This window comes from Kryptolebias marmoratus, linkage group LG13 (genome assembly GCF_001649575.2).
Source record: "Kryptolebias marmoratus isolate JLee-2015 linkage group LG13, ASM164957v2, whole genome shotgun sequence".
Taxonomy (NCBI): domain Eukaryota; kingdom Metazoa; phylum Chordata; class Actinopteri; order Cyprinodontiformes; family Rivulidae; genus Kryptolebias; species Kryptolebias marmoratus.
This window is the reverse complement of record NC_051442.1, coordinates 26,973,774-26,994,292: the sequence shown is the minus strand read 5'-3', so window position 1 is coordinate 26,994,292 and position 20,519 is coordinate 26,973,774. Positions and strand designations below refer to the sequence as shown.

General features: G+C 37.2%; 1 protein-coding gene across 2 annotated transcripts in view; it reads right to left on the bottom strand.

Moving 5' to 3' along the window:
- Positions 1-17,843, bottom strand: part of gdpd5a (glycerophosphodiester phosphodiesterase domain containing 5a) — a 40,626-nt gene extending 22,783 nt beyond the window's left edge. Inside the window, exons 1-3 of one of the 2 annotated variants that reach the window (XM_037979177.1) lie at positions 17,567-17,843; positions 6,861-7,035; positions 1,994-2,097 (exon numbers count right to left, since the gene is read on the bottom strand). In XM_037979177.1, coding sequence (XP_037835105.1) covers positions 1,994-2,097; positions 6,861-6,977 — 221 coding nt within the window. In that variant the 5' untranslated portion in view covers positions 6,978-7,035; positions 17,567-17,843. The remainder of the gene's footprint in view (positions 1-1,993; positions 2,098-6,860; positions 7,036-17,566) is intronic. The other variant, XM_037979178.1, reaches the window with a different exon arrangement.
- Between the last annotated feature and the right edge of the window lie 2,676 nt (positions 17,844-20,519).

Genomic DNA, 20,519 nt, shown 5'->3' with positions numbered 1-20,519 from the left:
GCTACTTTCAGCTTTTGTTCTTCTATCTTATGCAAATCTTCTTCAAATTAGCTTCTGTTTCACTTTTTGCGTTTTCATTAAACTTCAGCTGTTCAGCATATCNTTCAGCCGCTTTCAGCAAAATCATTCAGCAAAAAAAGCATTCACACTGCATTTTCGCAGGAAATGCAACTTCTCTAGTTCCTTTTGTTCTTTAAAATCTTTGTCCTTGTGGTGTCATCTAAATACAATCTCTAAATACATTGTTATTAAGATGCCTCAGTATCTCCCTGTTCTGCTTGACTTTGCTGTTATAAGTCAAAATTTGGTTACAGCGCTGCTCATCCAGCTGAAGGTCCACTCTGGTGAAAGTTCTAAAGTTCACCATAACTTGCAGATGTGCTGCCGAGTTCTGAGATGACTGTCAGGTTAGTTAGGCTAACAAATCCAGCACTAGCAAGGTGGATGACTGTCTGTACTGAGGAGCAGGCAATTCCATCAATACAGCTTTTACTGCCATAATTTTAGTTCATGTATTTTATTTTGCATTATGCATATTTCTCGCGTCATTAGAACATTTATTTAGAAAAGTTCTAGGTAGGAACTAACATGCAGGATGTTGGTTCCACTGGGGCTCAAAAAGGTGATGCACCCTTGTTATGAATAGCATAAATAGTGGCAGCAGAAAAGGCCAATTTGAGTTAAAAGAGTTTAATGAATGCTTAAAATTAGTTGTAAGGACCTTATTTCTACCTTTTAATAAGGGTCAGCCAGCAAGTTCGACTTTTGTTTCCACTTCTTTTTGACGTCAATAAAAAGTTCTTCTACATCCCATATTAAAGGCAATTTCATACCATCAGTAAAATAAATCTTTAATGATGTTAAGAAGAGGTGAAAACAAAAACAGCTTCTTTGTTTTTGGACACCCTATCATACCCAAGTATTGTTGATAATTCTTGGTTTTAAAATATCTTTAATTTTCTCTGTTAATTCCAGTACTGAAATTGGTCTTAATTTCTGATTATTGAAAAAGGCGTTCCTATCAAGCTAGCTACATTGTTCTCATCCGCCATGGTTGCTTTCCTGCACTACCGGGCAGGCCTTCATAAAATCCTAATCCAACATTTTTTGGTCTCATTCACTTTGCTTTAAAATGTGATTAGTTTATTGGCCTGTCACTTATGAAGCAACTGATTCTGAAGAGCCTTTGACTCTACTACGCCTTCTGTCCTGACAGTGAAGTCCTAACCAATGAGAAAGCTCCTTCAAATATTGGTAGAGATATTGGTAAAAATCAATTCTAATTGGCTAACTAGATTTTCATGAATTAATAATAGTTTCTTGTTCAACTGCCAAGGTAGTTTACAAAAAAAGATGAAAGATTATATATAATGAAATATAAATTTTAAAAATATACATTTTAAATAAAATGAACAAACACAAAACAAACACAAGGGTTTTTTCTTTAAAAAAAAAAACCAGACAATAAACGTCCCAGAACTACAGACAGAAAAACAAACTACCCTTGTAAGGGAGGTTCTAAGGTAGCCAGTTATGTACAGCAAGGTAAGACCTGTCAGCTGATAACAACAACCCAATAATCCCAAACACAGCAACAAATCTACAACAAAATGGCTAAACACAGCAAAGAAGAGTCGGCTAAAATAACTCTACAATGATGAGAAGACTAATACCATCATAGGTTATATGATTAGAGTGTTGCTGCTGCTAATAATAGTTCTAAAAGTTCTCAAATTATATAGAGTACTTAGTTATTTACACACTGCTTCTGCATTTGAGTTTAGTCACTGTTCAAAAAAGAATGACATACATTAGTATGTCATGTGTTATTGTCCATCAAAGATTGTAGTTAAGAGTGAATTTTAAGACCTAATAAAAAAATTAAGTAATTTTTTTCCCGTTTCCTCATACAGAAAATTGCTAAATTAAGTAAGTATGTGATTCATGTACATTTTTGAAGTGACTTTTTGCCAATAAATATTCAAAAACTCACCAGTTGAAGTCATTGAAGTCATTCTGAGCCACCAGCCAGAAGTAGGCCCAAAAGAGGAGCAGAACAAAGGAACTGCACAAGATGATGAACCATGTACACTCCCACTGCAGAGAAAAATACAAACAACTTTGTTCAAATTTAGCAAATGATTCTAAAACCAACATAAAATGCATTCAGACTGTTTCATTACTGCTTGTCCAGATCTGTCCAATTTTATTATTACCTTCTGCAATAATGTTTTGCCGTTGTCTGTGTGTCTGTTTGTTTGCCCTCAGAGTTAGCAAAAATGCTCACAAACCATAAAGACAGATTTTAACAAATCCCTCCAAAAGTAATGACTGGATATACACCTACAATTGAATAATTTTTTAAGTAAACTTGATTTAAGATGGCCACCAAGTCCAACTGACCTTAGAAAAAAAACAAAATGTTTGTAAGCTCCTCCAGTCTAACGCATATTGAGATAAAGTTTACTGTGTTAGTGGCTGAGCATTACCCCCCAACACATCCTCTGAGCTCTACACATTGCTCAATATTTTTGCTGAAAACATCAGCATTAAGTGTTGGTGTCAACCCTGTCTGACTGTTGGCTAAACATCTAAGCTACTGGAAAGAATTTAGTAAAACTCTCAGAAAGTTAGATATGCATCTACAAATAAATAACTTCTAAAGCCAACTAAATTCAAGATCTCACGATAGTACGTCAGATTGTACATAATATCATCTATGAGGTATGACTAGAGTGCAGGGTTTAAGCCCGGTGGGAGGACAGCATATTTGCGTCACTGTTGGTGCGCCCACCCTCGCACGGTGAGGTATATAAAGGTAGCGGTTTTAGGGAAGCGGGTGAAAAAAACGTGTAAAAAATTATGTATTTATAATAAACAAGCGGAGCTTAGCCTGGCGGCAGGCTCACCAAAGCCTAGCGCCCCGCCAGGCTTATAAAACGCTGGAGGAAACCCTGGAGTGGCTACAACACCATCTTTCCTCAGCAAAGGATAAAGTTCAAAACTCTAACATGAAAGACTGTGTGAGGTATGCATTTTTTCAAGGATTTATAGGCTTTTAATCTGCATGTGTTTTATAGGCTGCAGTAGCTTGTTGGTCAGTGCCACACTCACTGGGGTTGCTCTGTGGTGACCCCTGCAGAAGGAAACAGCCGAAAGAACAACAACAATCTGCATTTGTTTTATGCTGTTCAAAGTCGCAACTAGTTAGTGCCTAACCCATCTCCACGTGGGGGAGGGATGATCCCTGCATAAGTTACAAGTCCTTAAAGCAAAGACAGAGATAGAGAACAATGCAGACTTGCAACTCAGCCAATCTGGAAACATTATTTACCTGATATTATATTGATCTTTAAACTGTCAGAACTACTGAATAATAGAATGAGCAGGGTTTCCCCCAGAAAAGAGGCTAAGTCCGGTGGTAGGTGGCCATTAAAGTTGACAGGAAAGTTGAAAATATGGCTATTTATTATGTGTTATTGTAAGATATTTGTATCAGATATTTACACAACTACAGTTTCACAAAAAGGCACTTTTGAAAATACTTTTTTAAACAAACAATACAATTAAAATACATAAATAATAATAAATAATTGATTGCACCTAATTTGAATCCTAATTTAAGTCACATTTACAAATAAATTAAATTAACATAAATGAAAAAGTACGAACAAGGCACCAACACACGTCTTGCGTCAAGGCCAATAAATAACAACAGAGAACTCTGAAAAACAGACAGATGCTGTACTGTACTGTGCTTTTTGTGGCACAGGCTGCATGTTGGATCAAAACATGTAACAACAAAACATATCTAATGCTTAATTTAATAGAATAATTTTACTGTTAAACAAGGATAAAGTATTAGCTCGCATCACATTAATATTTTCACTGAGTACAACACATGCTTACCATATTCGGTCTTGTAAAGCCACCTGCTGAATTTCGGCTCAACTAACTATTTTTTGGTTAAACCCGCTCGTTCCATGTTTATTGCTGCAACTCTGACGACCTGCTAACTCCAGCGGTAGCTAAAGATGGCTCGGCCTCAGGGCTCCGTGAACAGCGCGCAGACCTGAGCACGCGGTGGAGGTGTTTAAACTTGGCGCTTACGTTGGTGCAGTACGCTACATCACCAGTAAAAATATGGTAAAAACACAGTAGATGGTTGAATGGAGCGCAGCGCGCTGTCCTCCCCCAAGTTACACAAGGTGCACGACACGACACCGTGCAGGACCTTCGCGCAGGGGCGGGGACAGCGCGATTGTGTCACTGTTGGCGCGTGTACCCTTGTGTGATGAGGTAGATAAAGGTAGCGGTTTTGGGGGTGCGGGTGGGAAAAAACGTGTATAAAAAATGACAAACTTATAATAAACAAGCGGAGCTTAGCCTGGGGGCAGGCTCACCAAAGCCTAGCGACCCGCCAGGCTTATAATACGCTGGGGGAAACCCTGAACGAGTATAGAAAAATACATTTCTAGGTATCACAATAGATTACAAAATCAGTTGGAAAGCACTTATAAACGGATTAATGTATTTGTGTAGATGTGTGTTATGCACATATACTGCATATTCTGGAAGAAAAGTTGTTATTTCATGTAAAACACAAAGAACCACATATGTCCTCCAAGAGCTGGAAAAGACCAAAACAGATCAAAATAAAGGTCAAGCATTCTTTGAAGGAATGGACATCACCCGCTCATCACTTAGTATAGTCAAATTTGAAACTTCAGGGAAATACTAAAAAGGCTTTAATGTTTAAAAAAAAAGTTCAAAGTTCAAAATGAGTTTTTTTGGACTTCACTACTTGCTCATCTACGATCTACAGACACTTAATAACATTTACTAAAGGTTATAATTGCCGTTAAAACATGACAACAACAAGAAAGTCTGAATTTCAGGCTTTCTCACGTGTATTTAGTGAATGTGGTTATTTCTACAGTATATTAACACAAGGTTGTATTTTTCTATTAAGTTTTAGTTGAAACAACCACCACTTTTCAGACAAATATTGAGCTTCGTGATTTTGTTTGAATCAATTCACTGATCTCGGCACTCGTTTTTGCACATCACAGTCAAATATAGAAGTTTTCAAAAGTTCTTGGGTAAGCATAAAACTTGTAAAGTGTTACTATTTAAACATATATTTTTTTTGGTGCTATGTTTTAACTATTTAATCTCCAGTCTAAATGTGTGCAGCTTTGCAAAAAAAAAAATTGAAAAAAAATAACTCACTGCCAAAGGCAAAGAGTAATAATGTTTTTGACTTGTGTTTGTGTGTATTTGTTTGTTTTTTAGAACTGGAAAAATCTCTCATAAACCACTGCACAGACTTTAGTGAGACTCAGAAAGTAATCATTGACCATTCATCTACAACTGATTAATGCATGAGATTGCACATTATGTTATTTTTAAAGGTTTGATCAAAAAGATTATAACACCATCATTTCAGTTTAAAAGCTGGCATTAATGCATTAAAGGTGACGGTGATATGCATTCCTTTAGGGAATGCTAGACCTTAAATTATAACTAGAGCTTACGATGCCCTGCTTACTTTTGCTTTGTCCGGTTTTTACCTTTTAGGAAAAGCATTTGTTTTGTTGATAGATTCAAAAATCTATAAAGAAAGTTAAAACAGGCTTCAGGTTACTCAGAATTCAGACTAAAACAGTTGGATGGTAATAACATCCTTCATCTATCCCTGGCTAGTTATTGTGAAGATTACTCATGAGAATGGCCTGAAATCACCTAAGAGGACATTTTATTACACTGCAGTATGTCATTTAGAAGCCTCAGCAATTAAAACCATTACAGACATTTCTGAATACATCAGATCACAGCTCTGTGACCCTCCTTATTCTGGAGCATGGTGTGTTTCCAACAATAAACAGCGATTTTATGAGTCACCTTCTTATTCACTACCCCTGTTTTTAATGCAGTGAAACTATAGAAAAATATGAGGTATATCAGCACATCCAACAGTAAAGTTATTCATGGTAAAGATTAATGCTAAACGGTATTTTAAAGTATGCAAAAAGAAAAATGCTACAAGCTAATTAAAGGCCTACTATTTCTTGAAGGAAGGCATATCGCCTGCCGCCCTCCATGCCAGAGTTTTAAACTAAGATCATTGTGTGTTAAGAAATGATGAGCTATAGCTATTTTAGTCAAACATTTTATGCAATCTCCTGTGAAATCTCATGTGATCTGCGCTTGGAGTATGTATTATAAGTGATACTCAGCTACTGCCACACCAAATTTTAGCTCAATGTTTGTAAAATTCACTGACATGTAGCTAGTTTTGTGTTGGCAAAAAATATGAATTGGGTTGACTCCAAAAGTTAATAAGTTGGAGATATACAGCTATAACTACATTCTGAAAGTTTCATTAAAATCTATGCAGTGGTTTATGAGATATTTTGCTAACAGGCAAACACAGTTGACTCAAACAGTCAACGCCAAGATTTTAAGCAAAAATGTCAAACTGTGCTCAAAGTATTTGTTAAGGATGATGCTCAGCTATTAACCCACCAAATTTTAGCTAAGTTTACAAATATTGAGCTGAGTTATAGCGATTTTAATGTTTTGTAAGGTCAGTTGTTTGTGGCAGCCATTTTGAATTGAGCTGACTCCAATAGCTAATTAGTTGTAGATTTACATTATTTGATTACTTTCTGAAATTTTAAACAATATCCATCCAATTGTTCATGGAGTACGGTACAGACAAACACACATATTCACATAGGCAAAAACATCATCCCTCTGCTTTCACCTTTAGCTGTGGGTGATAGTTAGCTAATAATATATTAAGCATTTTTCTAATGCTGATGTTTGCATTTAATGGTAAGACAATATTATCTTACCTTGGAGCTGTTGTCTTGGGAACGCTGGTAGCGTTTCCAGCGGCAACCATAGATGCCAGTAACTATAGACAGAAAGACCTGTTTTTCATAGACCTGTAAGGCTTGGTGTTTCACCATGCTCCTTCAGCCTCAACGCGCCGCCGGTCCGTTAACATGCCACACAGGACTGGGATCCCTGAAGAACACAAATATTGTATTAAAGCTTTATATATATATATATCTCCCAGGCTTTGCACATCAAATTATGTTGTTCCAAGTTGTGTGTATATATGTTGCTGAGATACAAACAACGTAGCTCTATTAACAGCCGTGTGCTTTGGAGTGAGAACACCCTTAAGAACAAGTCATCACACCATTCAGTGGTAACTCTTGTCTGGGACGTAATGATATGGTGGAATCTTAACAGACTCCGAGTCTGCCTTGGGACATATTGAGATTTATGAGTGTTGAAGAAGACAAATAGAAATCAGTAGGTGGTCAGAAAGAGACAATATGCTGTCCTGAAACTGTCTGACTCAAAGAAAACCTTGTTCCCTTAGAGGCAAATAAAAATGTCTTGTTTTTGTTGTTTATGATTCCATACAAAGATTTTGTAGTGCCATGCTTTTCAGGGTATTTTGTTGATTATAAAAATTAACTTTTTTAACCTTTCTTAACATTAATTTCTATATGGTCAGATCAGTTGAATGATTTGTGTTGTATATTTAATATTTAAAGTTTAATCTGTAATTACATTTAATAGTTAGTTTTATCTTATTACCTCCACCAAGGAGGTTATATTTTCAGTAGTGTTGGTTTGTCCATCCCTCTGTTGGCAAGATTATTCAAAAACTAATGGACATATTTTGATTAAATTTTCAGGAAATCCCGGATCCTACAATTTTTTATAACTCTATGGCCTTAATGGAGGTTTTTGATCTCTGAGTCCTAACTTAACCTTAGTCACTGAGAAACATGTAGAAAAAGAAGGCACAGAGAGGAGACAAAAAACAGAGCCTTTTGTTATTCTTAGCATTTTCTTGGCTCTTTTATAGACATCATCGCTAAGCTAAGAATGAGCAAAGACTAGTATAGAGAAAAGGTCCCAAGTAGATCTTAGATAAATGAGAGTTGAAAATGTCAAATAACCATGAAAATGGAGGGCCCCATGCCAGAGATTGCCTTGGGCCCCAAAATGAGTAAATCCATCTTTGTTTTGCTACCAACAGGACTACATCTTTACCCCAGAGATCTGAGGTTATTTCAGCAGGACAATGCCAGACCTCATTCATTACAGCTTCCAACAGCTTTAGAGACAGAGTGTGGGAGCTTCACTGGGCCTCCTGCCCTTCAGATGTCTCTCCTTCTGAAAATATATAAAGGTTCATAAAGAGGAGAATTAGGTAGAACTGACCTTGGACTGTATCAAATCTGCTCTACTTTTAATCAGCAAAAACAGAACCAAATCCTTTTAGAAATCAGCAACATTTAGTATATAGTTTGTTTCTAAATCATTACAAAGGATGATTTAAAAAGTTATAGAACACAAAAGTAGAACTTTTTTCTAAATCCAATACGGTTAGTGATGTGAAGACAGCAAAAATCATTTTCTACAACCTCAATTCTGAAGAAGTTGGGATGTTGTGTAAAATATAAATAATCACAGAATGCAATTATTTGCAAATCTTACAAATCATTACATTACAAACAGTTGTTTGACATATGTTTGTAATGTATGTACATATGTTTGAAGGTTTGAATGTTTCTCCAAACATTCAAACCTTCAAATGGCCACAACCCACCCCCAAAAAGTTGGGATGGGTCAAGAAAAAGCTGTAAAAGTAGGTGGGACGAATAAGAAACAACTGGAGGAGCATTTTGCAAATAATTAGGTTAACTGACAAGAGGTCAATAAGAGGACTGGGTATAAAAAGAGCATTTTAGAGAAGCTGAATCTTTCAGAAGTAAAGATGGGCAAAAAGCTCCACTTGTTTATTATAAATACGTCATTTTTTATTTACGTTTTTTTTTCCACCTGCACCCTCAAAACCGCTATCTTTATCTACCTCACCTCACTAAAAGGGTTAGTTGAGCTAAAATTCAGCGGATGACTTTACAAGACCGAATATGGTAAGCATGTTTTGTACTTAGTGAAAATATTAATATGATGCGTCGTAATTTATCCTTGTTTAACAGTAAAATTATGCTATTAAACTCAGCATTAGATATGCTTTGTTTTATTGTTACATGTAGTGATCCAACATGCAGCCTGTGCCACAAAAAGCACAGTACAGTACAGCATCTGTCTGTTTTTCAGAGTTCTCTGTTGTTATTCATTGGCCTTGAAGTGAGACATGTGTTGGTGCTTTGTTTGCGCTTTTTCATTTATGTTAATTTAACTTATTTGTAAATGTGACTTAAACCAGGATTCAAATTAGATGCAAACAATTTGTATTTATTTTAATTGTATTTTTGTTTGAAAAAGTATTTGTATAACTGTAGTTGTGTAAATATTTGGTACAATTATCTTACAATATCACATAATAAATAGACATATTTTCAATTTTCCTGTCAACTTTAATCTTTTTTTTTACTAAATCACAGTCGGCCGGTGAACATCCACCTACCACCGGGCTTAGCCTCTTTTTGGGTGGAAACCCTGAGATCATATGCACCCATCCAGACCACATCTTTTTCAGAGATCTTCCATATTTCAGTAAGACAAAGCCAAACACAAACTGCATCCATTACAACTGCATGGAAGATTCCAGCTGCCTGCAGTCTAGATCTCTCACCAATGAAAACATTTGACATGATTACTATGTTCAGTTGTGAATAAAATATAGGTTTTCCCAAATCAATGCATTCTGTTTTATGCACATTTTTACACAACATTTAAATTTTGTTGGAATTTGAGTTGTATGTAATATGTGTATTTTAAATTACATTTTAAATTAACTAAGATATGAAAACTTATTTTTAAAAATTCTAATTTAGGGAAATTATGTTTGCACAAAGGTTTCTGCTGGCTCACATTAACTACATGCTCTCTATGTTATAATTTGCTGTTTAAAGATCAACCTGATCAGCAACTCATGTTTTTATCTTGCACTCCTATTGATTACCTGGCAGAGGTAGGCCAAAGTAGCAGTCACAACATAAAATGAACAGTAATTTGTTTTTCAAAACATTAATTTCTTCACTCTAAAATTGTATTTTATTTTTGGAAAATAAAAACAAAAGGCCTCTCTCATACTGTAGAGTAGGCTACAACAAAAAAGCATTTTTGTGCCAGAATTTTTTTTACATTAGTCATAGATTATCTTGGAAACTTCATAACACACTTATTTACTGGCTTATAAAATCAAGCAAAGGAGCTTATAAGAATCCAATGTTATATGTTCACTTAACTGATTTTATTGTGTGCATCTATATCTTCAGAAGAATGTTGTCAGTTTTTTTGTGGAAAAGCTTCCAAAAGAGTTCCTGAAACAGGACTTGCAGAGCTTAATGAACTGCTTCAAATGCCACCTGTGTAAGTTAGTAACTAAAACAAACAGAAAAAGGTGGGATGCTCTCTCCACATTGGGGATGAGTTCAAACATCTCAGAGTACTGTTCGTGAGTGATGGTAGGATGGTGCAGGAGATAGATCAACGGATCAGGGCCTCAGTAATGAAGACATTGCTCAAGTCTGACGTTGTAAAGATAGAGTCGAAACACAAAGCTCTTGATTTATTGGTCTCTCCAAAATATAGTCTTCACCTATAGTCATAAAATGTGGAGCATGACTGAAAAAATGAGATCCCATATACAAGGTCCAAAATGAGCTTCCTTCATAGGGTGACCAGGCCCAGCCTTGGAGATAGGATAAGGAGGAGGAAGGAGGACATCAGGAAGGAGCTTGGATTAGAGCCACTGATCCCTCACATCGAAAGGAGTCAGCTGGGGTGGTTCAGGTATCTGACTAGGATGCCTCCTGGATGCCTCCCTTTGAGGGTTTTCCAGGCATGTCCTATGGAGAGGAGACCCCCGAGGCAGATCCAAAACTTGCTGGTGGCTATCATGTATCCTCTCTGACCTGGAAACACCTTGGGATCCCCCAGGATGAGCTGGAGAGTTTTGCTGAGAAGAGAGATGTCTGTGTTTTCGTTCCTGGACCTGTTTCCTCCCTGACTCCACCACAGATAAGCTATAGAAGATGCATAGGTGAATGGATAGATCTGTGTAACTACCTCAATTGCCTGCTCAGAACCCCTTATTTAGCCTCTACTTACATTTAAGATACTGATGCCCAATTATTTCCACCTTAAACAGGTAGTGTGAGAAGGGGTGTTGATCACTCTTACACCCTCTGAAGCCTGCAAAAATACAAGAGAGCACTCAAATGCACTTGATTTTGTTACCTACTATAAAAATTAACCAATTCTGAATTTTCTTTAGGAAAAAGCTATGAGTGTGAGGTTTTCCATATATAACATTTATCTGTTCTTTAAATAACACACCTTAGTTAAAATGTAATCTAAAATAACATCTTTTGCCTTTTTCACTTTTTTTGTTGGTTTTGTTTTTAAGCAGCTGAAATAAACTGCAAATACTCTGACAGATAAGGGCCTGTTTTTCTGGTCAGCAAGTTCTGATAAAACATCCTTTTTCCCTATCTCTAAGAGAAGAGATTACAACAGGCAAGGGACCAAGCTTCATCTGTTTCAGGCCGACTGTCCACAGTTAACATTCTGTTGCTATACCACAAGATGTTTAGATGTAAAAAAAAAAAAAAAGTACAAAATGGAGGATTTGTCTTCATTTTTCTACGTTTTCTTCTTAACATTTAAAAGCCAGAGTATGATGTATTTAGGTAGAAAAATTCCTTAAGTATACTCTATAAGCTAACATACGACAACACCCCTGGGTATGCCCATAAAGCACCACAGTGACAAGACGCCAGTCTGGTGTCATGGTGTGAGGACAATAACTTCACCTTCAACACAGATAAGACAATGTTCTATGGTGATTCATTTTAGGCAGCTTTTATGCAATTTAAAGTAATTCATTTTAGGTGGCGCAGCATTTCGTACATTTACGTTATTTATTTTTGCCAGCGCACTGTTTCCTCACATTTATGGTAATTCTTGCATCAGTGCTGTTAGGGTTTTTATTTTATCAGTCTTTGTGCTCATGTGTAAAACTGCCTACGTGAGAGACGAAGGTCATACGGCAGGCGCCACACCATCTGGCTCTCCCAAACAGCTATGTGTTTTTGTTATGCTATGGTCTGAACTGGGTTTGCCCGGCTCAGATCAACCCCTTTTTTCTTCTTCCTTTAATAAAAGAGAAAGCCCAAGTAAGGGGGCAGAACTTCCTGGACAGCACGCCATTAGGAGCTGTTGTGGAATTTCTCCTCTTTGCGAAGGCCTTCACAAAAAGACAACGAGCCTCTCCGGTGTGATTCTTTCTTAGCAGGTTGAATAAATCAAAACCCTGACAAGTGCCTCAAAGTCCGAGGCCATGGTCTTGAGCCGGAAAAGGGTAGAGTGCCTTCTCCGGGTCGGGGAAGATGTCCTGCCCCAAGTGGAGGAGTTTAAGTATCTCGGGGTCTTCTTCACGAATGAGGGAAAAATGGAGCGGGAGATCGACAGGTGGATTGGTGCAGCGTCTGCAGTGAAGCAGGCACTGTACCGATCTGTCGTGTTGAAGAGAGAGCTGAGTCAAAAGGCGAAGCTCTCGATTTACCCGTCAATCTACATTCCTACCTTCATCTATGGTCACGAGCTTTGGGTAGTGACAGAAAGAACGAGATCGTGAATACAAGCGGCTGAAATGAGTTTCCTCCGCAGGGTGTCTGGGCTCTCCCTTAGAGATAGGGTGAGGAGCTCGGTCATCTGGGAGGGACTCAGAGTAGAGCCGCTGCTTCTCCACATCAAGAGGAGCCAGTTGAGGTGGTTGGGCATTTGATTAGGATGCCTCCTGGACGTCTCCCTGGTGAGGTGTTCCGGGCACGTCCAACCGGGAGGAGGCCCAGAGGAAGACCCAGGACACGCTGGAGGGACTATGTTTCTCAGCTGGCCTGGGAACGCCTTGGGATTCCCCCGGAGGAGCTGGCCCAAGTGGCTGGGGAGAGGGAAGTTTGGGTTTCCTGGCTTAGGCTGCTACCCCCGCGACCCGACCCCGGATAAGCGGAAGAGGATGGATGGATGGATGGATGGATGGATGGATGGATGGATCTTGCATCTGGCCTGCGGTTCCCTTGCTCTTTGGAGTGAGTATAGAAGACATGCATCGCTGTCACAAAAAACAATTGAAATATCTGTATATTCTGTACCTCTGCTAGAGAGAATTTCTCTTTAGGTGGCTGCAGAATTTTAATCAAAGATGACTGCATTACCATAACTGTCAGTGATCAGCCTTACCATGTACTGATATCCATAATCTCTCAATAGATCCTATATAACTTCGATTTGTGACCAACACTATCCACAAAGAGCAAGCAGAAAAAGAACCCGGGCAGGAAACACAAAATGCTGAGCTTCTCTTTTCAGTCTGTGGCAATCAGACGGTCAGAGAACTCCAGACATCCTCTTTAGTTAAGTGACAGCTCTGCACAGAGACAGGAGCATAATCCCAAGTGATTTAAACATGACAGATATTAGAGATGCTGCAGTGATGTCAGCATACTGACAAAGATGAACACTGTCAGATTGATATTTCTCCTGATCGCATTTAGGAGGACTAAAAACGAGACCAATGTAATTAAAATGCCATTTGGTTTGTAAAGATGATGAACTCAGCCAATCAAAAGACTTGCTGCTACACTAAAGAACATCTAGAACAACATTTCAAAGTTTCTTTAGGCTGTACACCTTTACAGAAGAAAGTGTATTCATACAAACAATAATCGGAAGCCAACAATGGTCTGTTATTTGCAACAAATGATGGTTACTTTATTCAGAGAACCAGTGCAATAAGCACTGAAGCACCCTTATTGTGTAAACGCTGATTCAGCATTCAGTTCTTCTCTTTATTGTTTCTTAATTTTTTAACAATCAAATGACTTCTGCATACTTTGTGCCATTTTAACCATTCAAATGTCAAAACATTTGTCTTGATCAGAAATAACGTGCGAAGACATTTAGTATGTCTAACTTTCCTCCTTTTTGGATTATTTAACTTCATTTACAAAACTCTTCCTCATAGAAATACAAAAAAAGGTTACACGCTCTAATATTTTGTTTGGACCGCCTTTAGTTTTGATTATGGCACACATTCGCTGAGGTATTATTTCAATAAGATTCTGCAATGTGACAAGATTTATTTCAATCCAGTGTTGCATTAATTTTTCACCAAGATCTTGCATTGATGATGGTAGAGTCTGACCGCTGTGCAAAGCCTTCTCCAGCACATCCCAAAGACTCTCAATGGGGTTAATGTCTGGATTATGTGGTGACCAATCCATGTGTGAAAATGATGCTATGCTCCCTGAACTACTCTTTCACAATTCAAGCCCGATGAATCCTGGCATTGTCATTCTTTGAGCACATACTGTTGCTAAACCTAGACCTGACCAACTACAGCAACCCCAGATCATAGCACTGCCCCCACAGGCTTGTACAGTAGGCACTAGGCATGATGGGTGCAACACTTCACCTGCCTCTCTTCTTACCCTGATGCACCCATCACTCTGGAACAGGGTAAATCTGGACTCATTTTTTTTGGCCAGGCAGTGCAAAATGAGCTTTTTTGAATTTATTCAGTAATGTTGTTCTCTAAAACTATCTCAGCATACTTACTCAGTGTCTTCTCATGCCTCTTTTAGCTTTTAGCTACTGTTTTACTGATTTTAAACTTTGGTTAAGTTGTTGATAATTTTATCATTTAGCTACAGTTTTACAACATTTAGCTTTTAGTTACATTTTTGTTTAATTTAGCTTTAAGCTAGAATTTTGCTAATTTTAGTTTTTAGCTACAGTTTTGCTTAGATTCAGTTTTAGCTACATTTTTTTAAAAATTTTAGTTTGTAGCTACTGTTTTCCTAATTATAGCTTTTTGTAAAAATGTAGCTAAGTTTAATTTTTAGCTACTGTTTTGCTGATTTCTCATTCTGTTCTGCTTGTTTTACGTTCAACAATTCAGACAGTAATTCATTCTTTAACAATTTTCAGAGAAGTCATTCAGCCCTCAGCATTCACATGGCATTTTTACAAAAAAATAAAAATTAAAAAACACGCAATTTCTCTAGGTAATTATCCCACAGCTTCCGAATAACCTGAACAAAAACATGAAAATGTGCAGGTTTATCAGGAAAAGAGATATGACTTTTCTTAACAGAACAATGTACAGCCCAAACACAATTAACAAAAATGCAAAAGCAAATTTTAGACAGAACAATGTGATTTTGCAAATAAATCTAAAAAATAATTAAAAACCAAGTGGTAAAACCCTGTCCACTTTATAGCTCAGACTTTACAGTAGAAACATAATTTTTTTTTCTCTTTGCTCCTGGTGGAAGGCGGACGCGTTTTCTTTTCTCTCTGTTTCCTGAACTCAGACGGAATGGTCCTGGAATTTGGCTGTTTGGATTCGCCATTGAGAAGTATCAGCAAGACTTTTAAGACAGACAAAAATATGTCTTCCTGAACCAAAACAATTACTGTTTGTTTGTGAATTTGGCTCCCTTTGGCTGACCTTGGTCAGCTTTCTTCAAATTCGTCACCAGATTTTGATGTAAATAAGATGCTCTGCTTCCTCTGCCTAAGGACATCTGTGGATCTGCTCTGGGCTGGCTGATAAACATTCCATCACATTATCAAACAAACACACACATGCACACTTTCCGCTGTTTCTGAGTCATCTCTCTTGCTCCACCCCCCACCCCCTCTATCTTAGTTAGTAAATTTTACATTGGCAGTCTAGCAGGCCTGGGGTACTTTTTAGAAAGTTCGGTACCGTTAGTTTTAGCATTGTCATGTTTTAGCTTATTTAGCCTTCCTGTACATTTAGTTTAGTTCTTGTACATTTAGTTTAGTTTAGTTTATCTTAGCTCATACTTTAGATATTGTTAGATTGTTAGATTCCTAATTGTTGTTTAGTTCAGCTTTAACTTTATCATGATTTTATTTAGATTATTTTAGCTACTATTTTGACTGTCTTGCTCATGTTTAGATATGTTTAGTTTCATGATTTTACTTAGGTTATCCTATATTTAGATTATACATGATTGATGTGTTTTTTCTTTCTTTTTTGCGTTTCATTATGTATTTCCTGTATTGGATTCTGTTTTCATTTCTGTTGTAAAGCACTTTGGATCGCCTTGTTGCTGAAAAGTGCTATATAAATAAATCTAACTTCACATTTCACTTCACAAACTTCAAACAGTTCACAAAACTTGGACTTTATAAGTCTAAACTGGCATTTTGATAAATTTTAAAGTTTTTACACAATAACAGTTAAGTTTGATGATTTTCAAAGATTTTGTCACAGAATGGTTTGTACTTGACCACACTAGACAGTGTGACAATGTCACACTAACGTTTGAGGTGTTCTCGTTTGAGGTGTAACTCTTATTTCTGCAATCTTTATAATTGTACTGATTTAACATCAAAATGTAAACAGTTGTGTCTTCTTTTACCCACTATGTCTTTGCGTGCTATAAAACCTATGGTGTTCTGGTAAATCCCCCTCAGCGGTCCTAGAGCAAACAGCCCAGCTCCCATGGTCTCCATTGTATCTAAGCTCCAAATTATATCCTCTAAACTGCAAGTGAAGGGTCTTCTTAACTTGTCTTACTCCACCCAACAGTAAATAAAAATTACATGTGACCATCAGATGATTCTACAACAAAAAGGTTCAAAAGTTTTTTCAAAACTCCTTAAACTTTTTGCATAGTGACCGTTTGAGGTGTGTGTGAGCATTTGGTTTGTATTGTTAGCAAATTGTCTCGTGAATCAGAACAGATTTTAGAAAAACACCTAGAAAGTAATAACTGCATGTACATCTACTTTGTACAACTGATTGACTTTGGAGTCAACCCAAGTTTAAGATAGCCACCACAACCTGGCAACTTAATCAAACACAAATAAATATATATATATATATATATATATATATATATATATATATATATATATATATATATATATAATTCAGACAGTTTCACAGAGATGGAGCTAAAATTTGTTGTTCTAGTAGAGAAGCATCATCCCTCCCTCCAAAAAATTTTTAGTGCTACTCATTGCAAAAGATATTTGCTTCGAACTTTGCCATTTACTCCTTCCACCTGTCCTTTGAGTCTTAACTGATGAACCACTGGAAGGATTTCAATTAAACTCTCAGACACGGATCATTAGATGTACATCTACCACTGACTAGCATTTGGAGTCAACCCAACTCAAGATGGCCACAACAGCTAATTGACCTTATCCAACACAGAAATGGCTATAACTCAGTAAAATCTATAAATACTGAGGTCAAATTTAGTGTGGTAGAAGCTGAGAGTCATCCTTAATACATAATCTGAGCAACAAATGATTAAATCTATTGAAGAAGAATATTTATAATTTTCTACAAAGTTAAAGTTGTTTCTGACTAAATATCAGCTTTAACTGGGACTTTATTCCAGCAGGACTCATGGAGGACATGTCATTAAACCCCAGCTTCAAGTCAGTCACCACTCCGCGGGCCAAGACACTCACTATATGAAGGTAATCCGACAAGAGACGCACAAACACTTACCTCGCCTCCTCTGCAGACTTTTTTTTACTCTGCGCGCCGCTGCAAAACGTCAGGAAGTCGCGGTTAATGTTTTATTTCCGCGAACGCTCCCATCACAGCGCTGTTTCCTCCCAGGTCAGACATCCGCAGAGGGACTGAAAGTTCCGGAGAGCCACGGTTCGTTCAGCCGGAGGAGCAGCAGCGCTCATCAGACCGCAGAGCGCGCGCGCAGAGCTGGAACCCGGACACGGTCATCAACATGTCCCCTGGGACAAGGACCTGAGGAGATCTGACAGCTCCATGTAATCCACATGACGCGGCGTGGGCGGAGCTTAGAGCCGGGCTGAGCCTTAACCACAGGACAGCATGTCACCCGCCGCCGAAAGGTGAAGACGGGGCGATGATGGGTTTTCTTTTGTTTACTCGTATCTGTGTGTATGTCTGTTAGCAAAATATCTCATGAACCACTGGACAAATTTCATTGCAGAACTAATTTAAGAAAAAGCTTTCAGAAAGTAATCATTAACAACCCGATTTAAGATGGCCGTCACAGCTAATTGAACTAAAAAAAAACATTTAAATGCTATAAGTCAGTACAGCATTCAAGCTAAGATTTGGTGTGGTAGTAGCTCAGACTGATCAACACATACTTAAAGCACTAACAAAATGCAAAAGATCTTTCTTTAAAAGTTTTCATTAACTATTTGCAATCACTCTGCCATGATTTCTCATGAACCATGATTTTAATGAAGCTTTCATTACATGTTCCTCTAGAAATTACTAACTTTTGGAGTCAATCTACTTCAAGATGGCCACCACGACTAACTGACTTTAAAGAATGAAAATATGGCTGTAATTCAGTCAGTTCATACTGAGCTAAGATTTGGAATGGTAGTAGTTGAGAGTTATTTGCAATGCATAATTCTAGTGTGCATTGAATCCAGTTGTGTAAGAGTTTTGCTTAAAACCATACCAATATTTGATTGCCTGTTAACAAAATATTTGGACATATTTTGATGAAACTTCCAGGACAAAGAAAACATTTGCTGTTCATCTACAACTGATTTAAATGTGGAGTCTACCCAATTCAGGATGTCCACCATGGCTAATCAAGATTAGCAAACAACAAAAATGACCATAACTCAATTTTTCTTACAAATGTTGAGCTAAACTATGATGTGGTTGTACCTGAGAGTCATTCAAGTACTCTGAATGTGACATCTCACAATATCACAGCTAAGGTTTAACCAAACAACTACAATCGTTTCTCATCATAGGATAACCTTAGTCTAAAACTCTGGTATGAAAGGTGGTGGGCGATATGCATTTGTTCAAGGAACAAGTGAGTGCTGACTGAGGATGCTGTGTCGGATAAATGCAGATACAGTAAACAGGACATGCAGGTTTTACTTCTGGTGCACTTTGAAAAAGCTTTTGATGTTTTTTCTTTTTGTTATTCACTTCGTTTTTCCACATTGAAAACCATTTCAGTGGTTTATTAAGTTGATGCATTATTTAATGGACATGTAAAAAAAGTTACAAGGAAAACTTGATATGATATCTTTGTCAGGGTAATTGTTTCTGGCTGAAAGAAGTTAGGGATCTGATTTGTCATTCCACCTCTAATAGATCACAAGTATCTCCCATCTGACAATAGCACACTGTCACCAGTCTCTACAGACGAAAGCTGAGGGTGGTTCTTTTAAAAATGCATAATTTATTTTTAAAAGATCAACAATCTTTTTTTGTTGTTGTTGTTTTTGAGTAATAAAAAAAAACTTGTTACTCTGTTATGTGTTAGAACATGCTTGGCCTCCCAAATTTTTACAAACAACTTAAATCACAACTATGGTGCAACAGAAAGTCCTTTTCAGTACATTCAGAGCTCTTCCTGTGCAGTTTCAGATACTTACTGTAAAGTGAAAAAGAAAGAAGGCTAATATTTCTTTAAGGAATGCATATCACCCACTGCCTTTCATGTTAGAGTTTCAGACTGAGATCATCTTATGTTTAGAAATGACAGAGTTGTAGCCTTTGTGGTCAACCCTTGAAAATGGCAATATGTGTGATGTCAAACAGTGTTGCGAGGTCTCGCAGTTAGTGCTCAAAGTATGTATTAAGGATAACTCTCAGGTACTACCACACCAGATTGAACTCAGCATTGATGAAACGGTTTAGGTGAAAACACTTTTTTTTGTGTTGGCTAATGTCAGTTAGCTGTGATGGCCATTTTGAATTGGACAGACTCCAAAAGTTGATCAGTTGTAGATTTACACCCAATTCTTACTTTCTGGGAGTTTCACAAAAAAATATGCAGTAGTTCATGATATTTTTACTAACAGGCAGACAGGCTGACTGCAATAATAATGCCAAAGTTTTAAGCAAAGATATGGTGGAATGTGTTTTTGTCAATTTTGAGAAAACCTCACCTTTTAATCCTTTTTCTGTTTAAATACTTTTTTTTTCAGAATAAATATCTTTTTATTTCTATTCCTTTCCTTATCCTTCAACCAAACTTCTCATTTTTTAAGTTGAAATTGCACATTCAGTTTTGATGTATTTGATCAAACCAGCTTGCATTTAAAAAAATGACTGACAATCCTACCATTACATTTCTGACTTGGCATTTGTAGTAATATAGTCATTCAGAAATGGTTTTATTGTAAAATGCTGATCTTTTTTTAGTCCCAATCCTGGTAGTGTTTACCCCCCCCCTACAAGACAAGTAATGTCTTGTAGGAGATCTATTCCAGGCCCAGCAGTCACAGATTAACTGATGGCTTATGTCAGATCCCTTTAATCCCAAACAATTTAGCTGTGACAGTGAAGGTCCTTCAACTCAAAGTTCTCTGACAGATTAAAAAACTGATTCAAATATTTGCATCTGTAGAAACAGTTATTAATTACAATTAATTACAATGCAGTTAATGTGATTTAATTTAATTTGTAGTTTTAGCTGTAATAGCACCAATAA